Source organism: Malaya genurostris, chromosome 1, assembly GCF_030247185.1.
Source record: "Malaya genurostris strain Urasoe2022 chromosome 1, Malgen_1.1, whole genome shotgun sequence".
Lineage (NCBI taxonomy): Eukaryota > Metazoa > Arthropoda > Insecta > Diptera > Culicidae > Malaya > Malaya genurostris.
In genome coordinates, this window is record NC_080570.1 from 9,475,975 (window position 1) to 9,490,034 (window position 14,060).

Below are 14,060 nucleotides of genomic sequence, written 5' to 3' on the forward strand. Positions count from 1 at the left end.
GTGTTCAACGACGAAGCTCATTTCTGGTTGAATGGATACGTCAACAAGCAAAATTGCCGCATCTGGAGTGAAGGCCAGCCTATCAGTGCATCCCAAAAAGTCATTGTTTGGTGTGAATTATGGGCCGGTGGCATCATCGGCGACTATGGACGGAACGTAACTGTGAATGGCGAGCGCTACAGTGTGTGTGTGTTTTTTTTTTTGGCCAAAATGGAAGAATTGGACATGCCTGACATGTGGTTTCAACAAAACGATGCCACATCCCACACGGCACGCGAAACAATGACCAAATAGAGAGCCATCTTCGGTGAACAGTTTATCTCACGTTTTGGGCCCGTCAATTGGCCGCCTAGATCGTGTGATTTAACGCCTTTGGATTTCTTGTGGGGTCATGTAAAGGCTCATGTCTACATGTCATCTAAATTGAAGTTTTTTTAAAAGTTTCCTCCAATGGGCCCGGAGCGAAAACTAAAAACCTGTTTTAATCCACCTAGTGGTGTAATGATGCCTTTCTAATACTGTGGTATTCTTCACAATAATTTTCTTCGATTATTAAAATAATAACCAAAATCGGTTTGTTTGACCGTCTACTGATAAAAACCATCAATTGGAGAAGATTTGAGGTCGATTTAGAAAACTTTTTACGGGTATTCGCCCTTTTCAGTGATGGTATAAAATCCGAAGATCGAACGGGAATAAATTCATTCAATAACACATTTCTTTCTCAAAAACCTCCACTGTCTTTTTCTTATGATATCATAAATAACGCACTGTTATTAAGTTCAGTTCTTTATTTAAACAAAACCGTAAATATATAAAATGCTCTTATTTGAAAATCGAATCTTCTAATACTTTTAAAACGATGATAGCACTTAATTACCTTGCAACCATCATTTCTTTGGTGTTTTTTTGCCTTTCGCCGCAATTTCGTGTGCAATCTCTTCTTTTTCCCAATCCGGAATGAATCTCTCCTTGATATCGGTGAATTTTCCGTGTTTTCCGACTCCCTGCAGAAACCGGTCAGCCCCATCGACCGCCTGTTTCAGTAACGAGTCACCCGCTGAAAGCACCTCGTATTCCATTGCAGCCTCTAGGGATTTGGCTTCGAATACCGAATAGTACATTGAAGTTCGGTCGTGATTTATACAATCTTGGGGAAATTTTGCAACGCTGTTTGCTAGATTGTAGGCTTGTCCGAGACCCGTCCCGACTGCTACAACCCGATTTACCAAACCAATTTCAAGTGCTTCTTTAGCATGCACAGCTCGTCCCGTCAGTACCAAGTCCATGGCTCTAGATGCTCCAATCAAAGCAGGAAGCCGTACCGTTCCACCATCAACCAGTGGTACACCGAACCGTCGGTTGTAGAACCCAAGAATGGCAATTTCCTCCATCACTCGTAGATCGCACATTAAAGCAAGTTCTAGACCACCGGCGACGCAGTACCCGGTAATGGCACAAATCATTGGCTTTTTGAAATTACGACGGGTCGGACCCATGACACCTCCTCGCTGCAGTATGACGGATTGTGGTTTGATTTCCGGATTTGCTAGTTCGGTTAGATCGTAACCGGCACAAAAAGAACCTCCCAATCCATGTAGAATTCCGACATCAGCTGTTTTATCCTGTTCAAACTCTTCCACAGCTTCACTAAGTTTTCTTCCCATTTCTGAATCGATAGCATTCCGAATATTCGGTTTGTTCAACCCAATCAAAGTTATGTTCGCTTGCTTTTCTACCACTATCGAAGGTTCATCTGTCGTCGCTGACTCTGCTGTGCAAGCTGGAAAGCATGAAGAAAATAACAAGATGATCCAGACAAAATTTGAACAAGATACCTTCCGGTTCCTTCGGTGGTACGGATGAACAGAGCCGTACATTTCGCAAACCCCGTGAAACGGAACAAACACGGAAAAATGCTTTTGTAACAGGCCACATTAGTTGAAGAATAATATACTGTGTTGACACTATTCACCTGGTATAATCAGGGATAGCTATGATCAAATTAGTTCTGTTCAAAGTCCGTTCCGTCTATCGTATTGCAGTACGAGATAACCGCCTCTATTATTGTATTCATGCACAGCTGATTATCTTTTCAGCTGTCAGATTTTCTCTGTTCCACTTTCCGTCGTTTCTTTCCAGCGATGGAAATATTTCAGAGCGAAGCGCGCAAAATGATGTGAAATGTTTCGATGTGTTTTGATCGCACTACACACTCGTTCAATGTTACTCTAAAGTATGTACAATTTCACTCACTTTCATTAAAAGTGGAACTACTCTATAGTGAGCAGAGCTTGTTTACTCACTTTTGAGTAAATATGGTATTTGTCAAATTCTGAGTAACATTTATTCAGTGCTACAAATGGTAAAATTAGCTCGAGTGAGTAAACATTACTCAATCATTCGAATTGAATAAGGGATTGGAATAAGGAATTCTTTGCTTTAAACAAATAAGTAGGTCAGTATTTGTTTAAAGCAAAGAATGAAGGAAGCCGCTACCTGTTCGTCGGTCATTGGAAAGGATCCTTCTGCCTTCCTCCGTTCCGTCTCCGACAAAGGGAAAAGTTTAGTGAACGTAAATTTACACACAACGTTTTCAAAGCTCTGTGAGTAAAACTTGTTGTCAATTTAGAAACTGAGTCGAAGTTACTCATTCTTCTAAATCAATATTACTCACTTTTTGACATTTGAACTAAATGAGCAAAAGTGAGTACAAATTACTCACTTGAGAGTAACATTGAATGAGCGTGTATGAACAATTCACAGGTCTTTTTTTAATAGTTTCACGCCTTTTTTAAACGGCCTGCACCTTGGTCCTTTAATTTTACTTTTCTAGAAAATGCGCGTTATTTTTTGCTTAGTCAAATTGTAGTGAATTGTCTGCTACGGTGACTTATCTCGACTATTCCCACTAAGTTAAAGTTTTTCATCGTCTAGTGAGTCGGGTTTTCTGAGAGATGTAAAGTTTCTACATTGCTTGGATACCCTCTCAGCAGGCCGTTCAATTGCGTTGGTCTTTGAGCGCTTGTTGAACGACATATTGCACGAAATATTCGTTCAATTTGCTGGAACGGTTTTTTGTTGTTTTTTCTCTTGCAAAAATAGTGTGAAAATTAAGTGTTACCTTTACATAGAAAAAAAATTTGTTGTTCTACGTGAAGTAGAAGTATTGTGCAGGTATGTATTGTTAGTTTAAACAAATAAGTGGAAAAAACTTCAGAAATTCTGCAGGTAAACTAGTCCAACGGGACTCCAACTCCTCATGTTAATAATGGCTCAACAATGGGCCTCTGTCTGCCGGGTTTATTGAACGAAAAAAATGGCATTCGGTTCAACGGTCTGTTTCAAAATCGGCAAACGAAGGTCCCGTGTTGGCCTCCAGTTGAACGATTGATTGGACTTTCATTGGACCAATGATCCAACGTATTGGACCAATGAAGGACCACCGTTGAACATTTTTTTTTCTAAGGGGGTAGCTTGATAGCAAATCAATGTCGCGAACTAAAGAATAATTTTCGGTATAACTTACCTCATCAGCATTGTTTGTTAACCATGTAAACAAACACCACAGGCGAATTGCAACCCGTATTACGTCAGTAACCTCTGAGACAGGGTTGTTCACAACGTGATCGAATAGAAACACACCGTTCGGAACACTGATCGTTTATTTCGTGATTGGTGTGAATACACAGAATTTATTAAGTTACCATCCGCAACGGGTGTTAAGTTTTGTCTATAAGAGTTGCTTTCGACTGCCGCACCGGGGGCGAATCTGCGCACCGGCTTTGCTCTATTATTCTAGTGCTGTTTGTATGACTGGAAACGAGTACTATGTCAGTGTTTTGCATTTTGCATTATATAACGGTAACGGCGCGTTGATTTAAAAAAAAAAAACAAAAGAACAACTATGGCTATCGTTACGCTAATTGGTTGGTGTGCGATCGTTGAAAAAAGAATTACACTTCATCGCAGACCAATAAGCCTTTGGTATCGTTTTTTTTCTTCTTTTGCTGTTTGGTTTCAAAGAATACAAAACATCGTGATTGCTGCTGCAAAAAGGAAACCCAGTATAGTGTATCCTGCGCCTGATATACGCCTCATTTCGATTATTATGTTTTATTGTATGTTCCTTCAGTTAGATTCGCATTCTGTTTATTGTTGTCGTTTTGGGTAAAAAACAGTACAAATATGACAAAAATTTTGATCGTCTTTTAACGTCTATCAAAAGAGAGCTTTGGCTGTATAGCGCTGTCCACGAAAAAATCCAGCTTATTTGGCTTTCCTATTTAAAACGGACGTTAGCACTGTGTTATTGTTGCTAGTTTAGTGATTTTTGCTTGCATTTGTCTAAGATTTCCAACTTTGGATGGATTTTAATCATATGTGTGATTTTCGGTTACCTAGCAACGTTCAAACCGGTTTGCTTGCTTAAAAACTTACCCTAAGTTCGCTATCATTCTTTTCTCAATGTCGCGGGGTTCTTACAACTAGTTCAATAGTAGAGCGAAAAATAATTCAACATTCTAACGAGTAACGTAAAAATAAATAGAACATGAACAAGGAAAGCTTAGTTTGACTAGAGGAACGTTTATGAGAAAGTAATCGACAAAAATGACTAGAACAGGTAATGCGCGACAGGCAAAATCAAAATTCGACTAGACAATAAGCTAGAAAAGTCTAAACAGGACTTCTTCTAATGGTACGAATATCTAGAACCGAAATATCGCATCATCGGTAGTAGGTTAAATAAGTATTGCACATGGAGTAAGACGCTTCGCGACGGCACATCTAGGTCAAAGTGTTAGTTTTTTGTTGTTTTTCCTTTACTAATTTGGCGCATCATATATTTACAGTTTCACAATTTGTCATATTTTTGATTGCACACTCTATAGGCCAGTTACACATGTATGTATATCTTCAATATCGTCTTTTTTCAGCACATTTAATTGGTGACATTATGACGAATGACTCCCGAGTTGATATGTGAAAAGCTACGATGATCTGTCAGATTGAGTGTTGTATAAATACGTATGAGGTTAAAACGATGAAACGAGTGGTAAAAGCTTGACGACAAACTTAACTGCGACACACGAGTGTAATTCAAAAACAAAAAATAATAGTTCTTTAGTTATTTTCGAAGCTGTGTGCATACAACGTGTAACATCAAACACTTCTGCGTCTACACGAGTTATAAGTTGCATGATCGTATCAACAGAACCTATTTATGTGATATGTCAATGATTTTATTTACTGCTACAGTTGTTTCTTCTTCTATCATTACAGCAAACCTACTGTCTGGCCAACATATTTCACTTCAATCGTTGCGTTACGTTTGCTAGCGCAACTGCAAATGCCTGTAACGCAGAAAACGGATACTGGAAATCTAGTGTGTATGCGTTACCATCGATACGACCGAACTGCATCACCTGTCAAGAAGCCAAAAAAAAATGTTTGTGAAAATCAGTGACGGTAGAGTTTGAAAGAAAAAGCCGAAACCGAACCTACCTGTTTGCCTCGAAATTCGATCTGAAAATTTTTAGCAGATTCCTGTGTTACTCGACCACCGAAGTCCAGCTGGTAAACTTGACTATTTTCGTTCCACATAGGTGCTTTGTTGTGCATAACAAACTCTCGCCGTACCGGTGCTTGCGGTTGAGATGAGCTAGCCACACCATTCGGTTCAATCTTGCCTCGTTTCAGCTGTGGAACAGAGAAAAAAAACTTCAAATCTAGCCCCTCATCACCAACGAAAAACGCCACAAACCTTCTGTCTGAGTTGTGCTTTCTGGAATGTTTCCAGATCGCGATACTGCTTGTTACCGACACTTCCCCCACTGCTGTCATCCGTCGTTTGGGTTTGCGTTTGATTTTCATCATCGGAACTGACATCGACCGGTTGCTTCTTCCGCTGGCGACGGTTCAGCAGCGGTGAATTCAGTATGTGTCGGATCGGCGAAGCACTTTGGTGACGTTTGTTCTTTTTACTAGGTGCAGGCGAAGCTGGCGAACTACGTGGTAATCGTGGGCTTGCCGGCGAAGACGGAGGCGTCAGTCGGCCTTCGTCCAAATCCCGCAACCGACTGATGATATTTTCCAACGTTGTCAGTGCTTGAGCGTGCAACGATACGGAAGCTTTCTGCTCGACCGGGGTAATTTCGATAGGTTGCAACGGTGGTCCGTCAACGTTATTGTTTTCACCTCTCGAACTTGGACAACTCTCGTTTCGACGATGCCGCCGGGGAGATTCATCGGGTTTTCTGCCCTTTCGGCTATCCATGGATTCGGCCTTTCGACTCATCACAGGAGTACTGTTTTCACTCTGCAGTTTCGAAGAGTCACTACGGTTCAAAGAACGGTGCCGCCGACTAAACAAAGGACTGTCCGTGAAACTGGTAACGATTTCGAAATTCTTTCGGATCCTAGACTTTGGCGTGCTGCAAGTACCGTTCGTATCCACACTACTGTTATTATTCTGCTTATCGGACAAACTTTTACTGCACCCTGCCCCGGTAGAGGAGCTGTCCTTCAGTATCAATTCACCATTGTTGCTGTAAGCAGAACTAATGTACTGCTCCAAAATTGACCGTTTCGCTTTCGGTGGAACCTGCGGTGGTTTTGCACTTACGATATCCACATAAATATGATTCTGCTGATCGTCTACGCTGTTGTTTTCTCGATCCACTACAATCGAACTTTGAGCACTGGCATTTTTCCGACACTTGACACAAACCGTTTCCGTCGAGTTTACCGTAGGGGAAATGGCCTTACAAATGGAACAACTTTTAGGTTTCTCTTTTCGGTTCAGAATAGGTGTTCTGGAGATAGGTCCAGTGACACCGGGGAACTTCATGGCTGGCCGTCGTTTACTGGATGTGCCTGCAGTGTTGCCCGACACAACCGAAGGACGCATTCGCTCGATCTGGTCGGATGATGAGTATTCAGTCTCGTTCTCTGATAGTTCGCTTACTTTCGGCATCTGACGGAACAAATCGATCAGATCTCGATTCAAATTTGGCAAATCCTGCAGGATGTCGCAAGAGTCCAGACTCTTGGATTTGCAGTCCTGGCGAAGTCTGGTTCTCTTCAGATCATCGAAGTTTCGTTTGTATTTCTTCTGACGTTTCTTATCTACCAAAACCAAACGTTTGTAGGGAGTTTCCTTTCGCATCATCGATAAAACGGCATCGCTGGGAACGATTTCTATATTGTCTAGATAGCCCACACTGCAGCTACGCGTGATGGACTCCGGTATTCCGCTAGTAGTAACTGGTGCCATCGAAACGACAGTTGGCGTTCGTTTCATAGTCGGTGCTAGATGCTTATTTTTATTAATAGTACTATTACTATTACTACTGGCGTTACTAGTGCTAGGTTCGATTACAACAACTGGACTAATGGCGCTAGTTGGTGTTTCTTCATCAATATATTTAAGATTTTGCTTCTTGGGAGTAGCCTGTTTGCTGCTGCCCGGTGTGGAATGTGTTGGGTCTCTGTTGTTGATAGTTTTAGCCTCTATCCGTTCAAGGTTCAAGTTGAGGTTGAGCGGCACCGGATTTACGTGCGATTGATTGTTGGCTCGATTGTGATCCGAAGACATGAGAGCATTTTTGACTTGCACAACGTTGTTCTCGTAGTCGGTATTGCTGGAATAACTCATCAGCGTTGTTTGACCGGCTGGTGGTCGATCGAAAATGATATCACTGGGTGCCACGGCATTTTTCGGTGATTGAAGTGTCGGAACTGAACCTTCACAGTACAGGGGCGAGATGGCAACCCGTGACTGACTGCTGGATGTCGAAGACGGTCTGCTACACTGACTAACGAGACTGGAATAGCTAATACCCGGACGGGGTGGAGTTGCAACTACCCGCGATGGTTCACCAGCATCTACGCCATCCGTGTCATCTTCGTACGATTCGGCCCTTGCCAAGGGGCCTAGCTGGGGCAAGGTAGGCCGTGAATTGGACGAAGATGCCAGTGTAGAAGGAGTCTGACGACGCGGTCGAGATGGGAATCGATTTGGCCTAGGAGACATCGGAGCAATCGGAGGTGCTGCTTCACCTAGCTTACGATTGCCGCCCAAAGCAGTATGCGATTGATTGTGTTCCTCTTCGTCTTCGGAAAAAATGTTCGGATTAAAATTAGGATCGGGTCCCGTGGGGAAATCATCCCGCAGTTCCGTCACAACCAGAGTCATTTGGCGAGGCTGCAGATGCAGTAGCGAGGTTTTGTAGGTTACCTTACCCAGATTCGCTGGCAAGGTCTTTGCCAGACCGTGAATTTTGAACTTGGTTCCCCAAATATTGGATGTTACCTCAACTAGTTTGACGTGCTGTGGAAGAAGAGTTTGGATTTTTTTACCAGACTTTACTCTGTCAATGAATATCTCACCTCGGGTAGCGTATCAAGATAAGCAAGTTCTTCATTGGTTTCCGCTGAATCGGAGTTCTGGTTAGGAGAGCGGTCACTGCTGCTAGGATGACGTTTTTTCGTGCGAGCTTTCCGTTTCCTGGATAGTCTGGGAGATCCTGAAAAAAAAAACGAATTTCAAATTATTCAAAAATGCACAGATAAAAACCGACAGTGTACTTACGGCAACCATCGTCCACATCACTTTCGGAGGTGTCGGAACGGCCGTTGGTGCCACTTGTCGAGTGACTGGAAGCGGACGAACTTTTCGTCGTAGTTGTGGTAGAATCCGATGAATATGCACAAAACGACGATATATCTGTAAGAACTTGAACTGAGAATAAATGGTCTAAAGTTTTCGTGATTCCAACAATTCCCTACCATCGACTTGAGGATCAAAAATAACAAACTCCGGTCGAATCTTCGATGTGCGTTTGCCTTTCAACAGCGGCACTAATCCACCGAGAAATTCTAGATACAACGTGTAGCAAGTTCCCGAGCTCTGGTTGGCCTCGTCATCGTGACGTATCATCGTACAATGAAGCCGGGTGGAGCAAATGGGTGGTCTGGAAACGAATTCCCGCAACGATTTGAGATCGGGAACACAACACTAGAAAAAAAAAGCGAAACTTCGTGTAATTATTTAGATTGAAAGTTTCAACGTCTTTCTACCCGGATAGTTTGCGCGAACAGATTACCAATCAAAGCTTTGATTCGTCCGGGAAGCGGTAGTTTCGGTAGCATGGCTTCCGAACTAAGAGAAGACTGTACTTGCAATCGACAGAACAGTTGAAGGGACGCAACACGTCGCGAGACCCACGCAATGTGTACCTGAGTTCCGGTAGCAATAAATATCCGTTTATCGTTGTGTCCCCAGGTTAGAGCCGAAACCGGTGTCTGTAAAACATGATCAGAATGGTGATAAAAACCAGAATAACATTTAACTATCATTGTTCTCACCGTATTACAAGGTATTTTGGCTGAATATAGAAGATTTCCCGATTCGGTATAGAATTTCAGTAAATTGTTATACACCGAGGTTACGGGCGGGTTGTCGGTCGGTTCAGGGCTAGCCACCCATTCACTACCGGCTACTGCTAGCAGTTCTCGCGAGTTACTCCACTCCATGACGAAGCCAAGTGTGCCATTCATTCCGGTGTGTATGTGACAAGGCGAGATGTCATCAAAAGACTTCAGCAAGTAGATATACCCGTTTTGGAAGCTTACTGCTAGTACAAAAGATCGTTTGGCTGAAGAGGAACAAAAAAAAAACTTTGGATGAACTATCCGTAGAGCCTACTGGAAACACAACTTACAAGCATTGGTGACCCCCGGTTCCGTGTCTTCGCCTTCTTCCATTTTAAACTTCTCGCAAGACCACGCCATTGCAGTGATGCCAACTTCCGAGCACAGCTGTACCTGTGAAACCATTGCTCCGTGGACGTCCATCACGATAATCTGACCCTGTGTAGTGCCGAAATACACTTGCTGGTCGTCTGGTGTCCAAATACCGCACGTGATGGTGGCATCCAAGTTCAACATCGAAGACCAGTAACGCTGACCAGCAACCGAACCGACCAGCACGAAACCATCCTGTGCAATTGAAAGAAGAGAAAAAAAACATATTTCACCTTCTACCGATATAGCGTAATGCTCACTGGTGGCATGTACCTGATAGCATATTAGTGCCATCCGACCGTCATGAGACCAGGAAAAATGTGTTACTGGCGTGTTCCTGTCGTTTATCAACTCCACGCTCCATCGACCCTCGTACTTGATCCAGACGAAGATGATACCGGAGCTATCACAACTTGCCAGCTTCTGGTACGGTTCGTTCCATTTCACCAGTATTACCTGTTGCATACGAGCGGGGGAGGCAAAAAAAAAAGAACAACCGATTAGATTATCTTCAGGGTTGAAACCAAACCAACCGTCGTCACATAGGTCACATACATCTGATCGATGACCACGAAGATTGTAGTTTGTCCTTAGCGGGTAATCGACACTCTTCTTACAGTGCGACGTGGTAAACGTTACTCCAACGATTCCGCGAACATTCCCAGTTGCCAGCCAGCCCTCCTGGTAGTAGTTGGTCCGATTCAACTTCCAACCTTCCTCCTGCAATCGCAACGAAACGAAGGAAAAGAAAAACGGGATTAATGGCGGGTGCTAAACTTGTGACCATTCTTCCAATAGAGGTGCAACCGTGAGCAGGTAATTTATGGAAAAGTATAATTAGTTTTCCGCTCGTCACGGGACGAACCACAGTTATTTGCATTTCTGCAGTTTCTTCGTGTGTGTGATAGCAACTGTAGGATCACGGTTTTGCCTTGCCCCATCCGATTAGGTCCAAGGCTTAACTAAGCTTTTGAGTGACGGGAAAGGTTGAGCATTTTCATTAGTGAATGTTTTGTTTGCTTTCTAGGTAGCGCTCTATTCGGCAGGACAGAAGGATACAGCCTCAGAAGAAAAACAAATAACGGCAATTATGCAAATACAGCGGAAATAAGCGGAAGTGTTTATTTACAGTAGATCCCGCGACATCGTGCTTCAAGGTGTGTTTGGTTTCATTTAAAACGAATCGAGCACGGAAATGATACGAGCGCTGTAATTCCCATCAATCTACGCACTTTGACATATATTATGCTAAATTGCTAGCGTATCACTCACACGCAGTAGGCGCTGTCTAATGTGGCGTTGACACTTTTGTGCTGTTCAAGACGTTTTGTGTGAAGGTTTTGCCGAACAATCACAACGATTTGTGTTGCTTGATTAGAAATAATATTGCACAACGTATGAACGTTGATTAATGCGTGTGATATTCCATCTGATTCATAAGATATTAAGGAAATCTTATGAAAGGCACAAATTCATGACCTTACACAAAAAAAATTGTTAAAATCTGAACAATTTCATTTCTCTTTTAACTTTCAATGAGTGAAGAACGACATCACGATTATGTTTAAGCACTATCGCTTTCTTTGCAAGTTCTAGAACTGAATTCTAAAATTGCATACCGAATCTGAATTAATTAACTGAATCCCTGAATTTAGTTGCAGAAACTGCATGCTGGAAATAAATTCGGAATTCGAATTCTGGGACTAGATTTTAGAACTGAACTAAAATCTAATCCCAGAATTCGAGTTCCGAATTTAATTCCAGCATGCAGTTTCTCAAATTTGATTTTCAAACTGAATTCAGGGATCTAAAATTTAGTTCCAGAATACAGATCTGAAATTAATTTCTTGAATTTTGTTCCAAAACTTAAGCTGAATTTCTGAATCAGAATTCCGAGCATAAATTACCCAAGTAACAATTAAAACTTGTTATAATTGGCATGTTTCATAATTGCCTCAGATAGAATATTTTTGTTAGATATCTCAGACAATTGATTCAACACGTTTTTGTAAGGGATGTAAAATGCATGCATATTACTGCTTGTTGTACTGTTACTGTTCCACATCCGGTTTTTCAACTAACTGTACGACAAGATCGTTTGAGTAGTACCAATTCTGGTTTTCACTTAGCAAATTTAACTGTTGTGAAACATATGAAACAAGAAACTTGTTGCACATTATACAAGAAAAGTGCGCTTTTCCATTTGCATAATCGTTGCGAGAAGAGTTAATCAATGCAGTACTAGAACAATGTTTGCTACTTGGGTAAGGATCAAAATTCAGTTTTAGTTTCACAAATCTATGGAACTAGATTTACATTAGTATTTTATTAGTATTTACACTGAGATCGTTTTTAAATGCGGTTTGTTAGACGTTCCTTTACGCGAATTTCCAAAGTTACACGTTTTTTCCGGTTTCTTGTTTTTATCGCGAATTTCCGGTTTCTTGTAGTTATTCGATTTCGGAAATCTCAAAAGTCCCATAGTCGTTCTTTTTCAAAAAATTTTGTCTCAGATTACAGATCTGGATGTTTCATGCGTTTCTAAGACATTTGGCATCAGAAATATTTTTTTCTTTAGTTTTGCGGATTTCGAAGCTACGCGGTTTCTTGTTTTCGCGGTTTTTTAACGCTATACGTATCCCACGCGTACGAAGAGACCTCAGTGTAGTTTCAGAATCAAATTCTAAATTCTGAAATTTAATTCTAGACCTGAAATTAGGTTCAGAATTCAGGTGGATCAGAATCCAGGTTCGGAGATCAGTTCCAGAATCCTATCCAAAATTTAGGCCAAAAAATGGAGCTGGAGAGTCACGGCCTCTGCTAGATGGTTACAACCGCTATCGCAGACAATCTTTCTCGTACTTTCATGCTTGTCGATAGTGCTGGTAGAAAAGAAACTTTTAGATTTTCGACCACGATTACATATGGTCTGCCAAATCAGCTCCAAAATCCAAGTCTCGAGCTCAGTTTCAGTTCCAGAATTCAGTTTTAGAATCCAGACTCAGTTCCAGAATTTAGCACCAGAATCCTGTTCCATAATTCAATTCCAGTTCCCGATTTCAGATTCAGAATTTAGAACTAGGACTACACTCCAACATTCAGTTCCTGTTTTCGAAATCAGTCCATCAGAACTCAAATCCTGGATTCAGTTCCAGAATTCAGTTCCAGTTACCGAATTTAGGTCCAGAATTCAATGTAAAAAAAAACAGTTCTAGGGCCTTGTCAGAAATGAGATCCAGAATCCCAAACCAGTTCAGTTCCAAAACTTAAGTACAGAATTCAGTTCTAGCTCCAGGATAAAGGTGCAAAATTCTGAATACTGGAACTGAATCTTGGTTCTGAATGCTGAACCAAATCCGGTAATATGGTAAGATCAGGCCCAACTTCATCTTCTTGATCAGTTGCAGCAGTCTATTATTTTTTTAACACAGAGGGTAGTAGCAAATACAATTGACTAATGAAAACTTACCGAATCATAATTTCGCACAAGTCAAATCAGAAAACAGTTTCATCAATGTCGAGCCATTACAGAATTTATCCCCTTCAATATATATTAAACTTTTATTCTGTTTATTATAAAAATAAACAGTTACCATGGCGAACTGATATTCTACATTCAACATTGCCAGTTCCATAGAAATTTCACTAAAGATCTCTGTCACTCTGACAATGTACCTTTGTCAGTGTACCACATAGCGGTGTCCTCGAGAAGATGTCGAAGTACTCCGTATTATAATTTGTATTTGGCAGTAGTGTCCTTGATGCAATGCGAGAATAAATCAGCTGACTGTTGTTTACAATTCAATTTTAGCATTTTTTTTAAATGAGTACCGCGTACGCTACGCGCTTCGAAGCAGTTTTTTTGTGCTCGCACCCGAAAGATCCCAAAATGACCCAAGCTGTCGCGGCGAAATACATGAAAAAGTCGAAACAGTTTGTGAGTAAGTGGGTGAATCGTTTTAAAGAGGTGAAAAATGTCGACAACTTTCTAAATCGCGGCGCTATCGGTGTATTGTCGGAAACAGACGAAAAAGTGATTTGTGACCTGTTTTTGAAGTACCCGACATTAACTTTACGCGAAGGTGCTTCAAAATTGACCAATAAAGGTTTAAATATATCGTACGGAACTGTTCGCAGACATTTGATCGCAAATAATTTGAAAATTCGAAGTAATTTGCAAAAACTGATGTTGATTGAAAAAACTTCTTGAAAGGACAAAAGAGTAAAATGGTGCCGTGACCTTGGATTGGCCC

The 14,060-nt window shown here is 41.5% G+C and overlaps 2 protein-coding genes across 3 annotated transcripts in view; both read right to left on the minus strand.

Moving 5' to 3' along the window:
• Window positions 1–813: 813 nt before the first annotated feature.
• LOC131431789 (probable enoyl-CoA hydratase) lies at window positions 814–2,080 on the minus strand. Its single transcript, XM_058597680.1, has 2 exons — window positions 1,839–2,080; window positions 814–1,783 (listed from the first exon to the last, which is right to left on the minus strand). Exons 1-2 carry the CDS (start codon window positions 1,936–1,938, stop codon window positions 891–893), a joined length of 993 nt encoding a protein of 330 aa, XP_058453663.1. The 5' UTR covers window positions 1,939–2,080; the 3' UTR covers window positions 814–890.
• A 1,567-nt stretch (window positions 2,081–3,647) lies between these two features.
• The window catches only part of LOC131431798 (tubby-related protein 4-like), a 67,444-nt gene continuing 57,031 nt past the window's right edge, over window positions 3,648–14,060 (minus strand). Inside the window, exons 3-13 of one of the 2 annotated variants that reach the window (XM_058597702.1) lie at window positions 10,363–10,527; window positions 10,081–10,263; window positions 9,726–10,002; window positions 9,370–9,659; window positions 9,082–9,306; window positions 8,791–9,019; window positions 8,594–8,728; window positions 8,392–8,528; window positions 5,765–8,332; window positions 5,506–5,700; window positions 3,648–5,426 (exon numbers count right to left, since the gene is read on the minus strand). In XM_058597702.1, coding sequence (XP_058453685.1) covers window positions 5,310–5,426; window positions 5,506–5,700; window positions 5,765–8,332; window positions 8,392–8,528; window positions 8,594–8,728; window positions 8,791–9,019; window positions 9,082–9,306; window positions 9,370–9,659; window positions 9,726–10,002; window positions 10,081–10,263; window positions 10,363–10,527 — 4,521 coding nt within the window. In that variant the 3' untranslated portion in view covers window positions 3,648–5,309. Of the gene's footprint in view, window positions 5,427–5,505; window positions 5,701–5,764; window positions 8,333–8,391; window positions 8,529–8,593; window positions 8,738–8,790; window positions 9,020–9,081; window positions 9,307–9,369; window positions 9,660–9,725; window positions 10,003–10,080; window positions 10,264–10,362; window positions 10,528–14,060 lie in introns of both variants that reach the window. The other variant, XM_058597693.1, reaches the window with a different exon arrangement.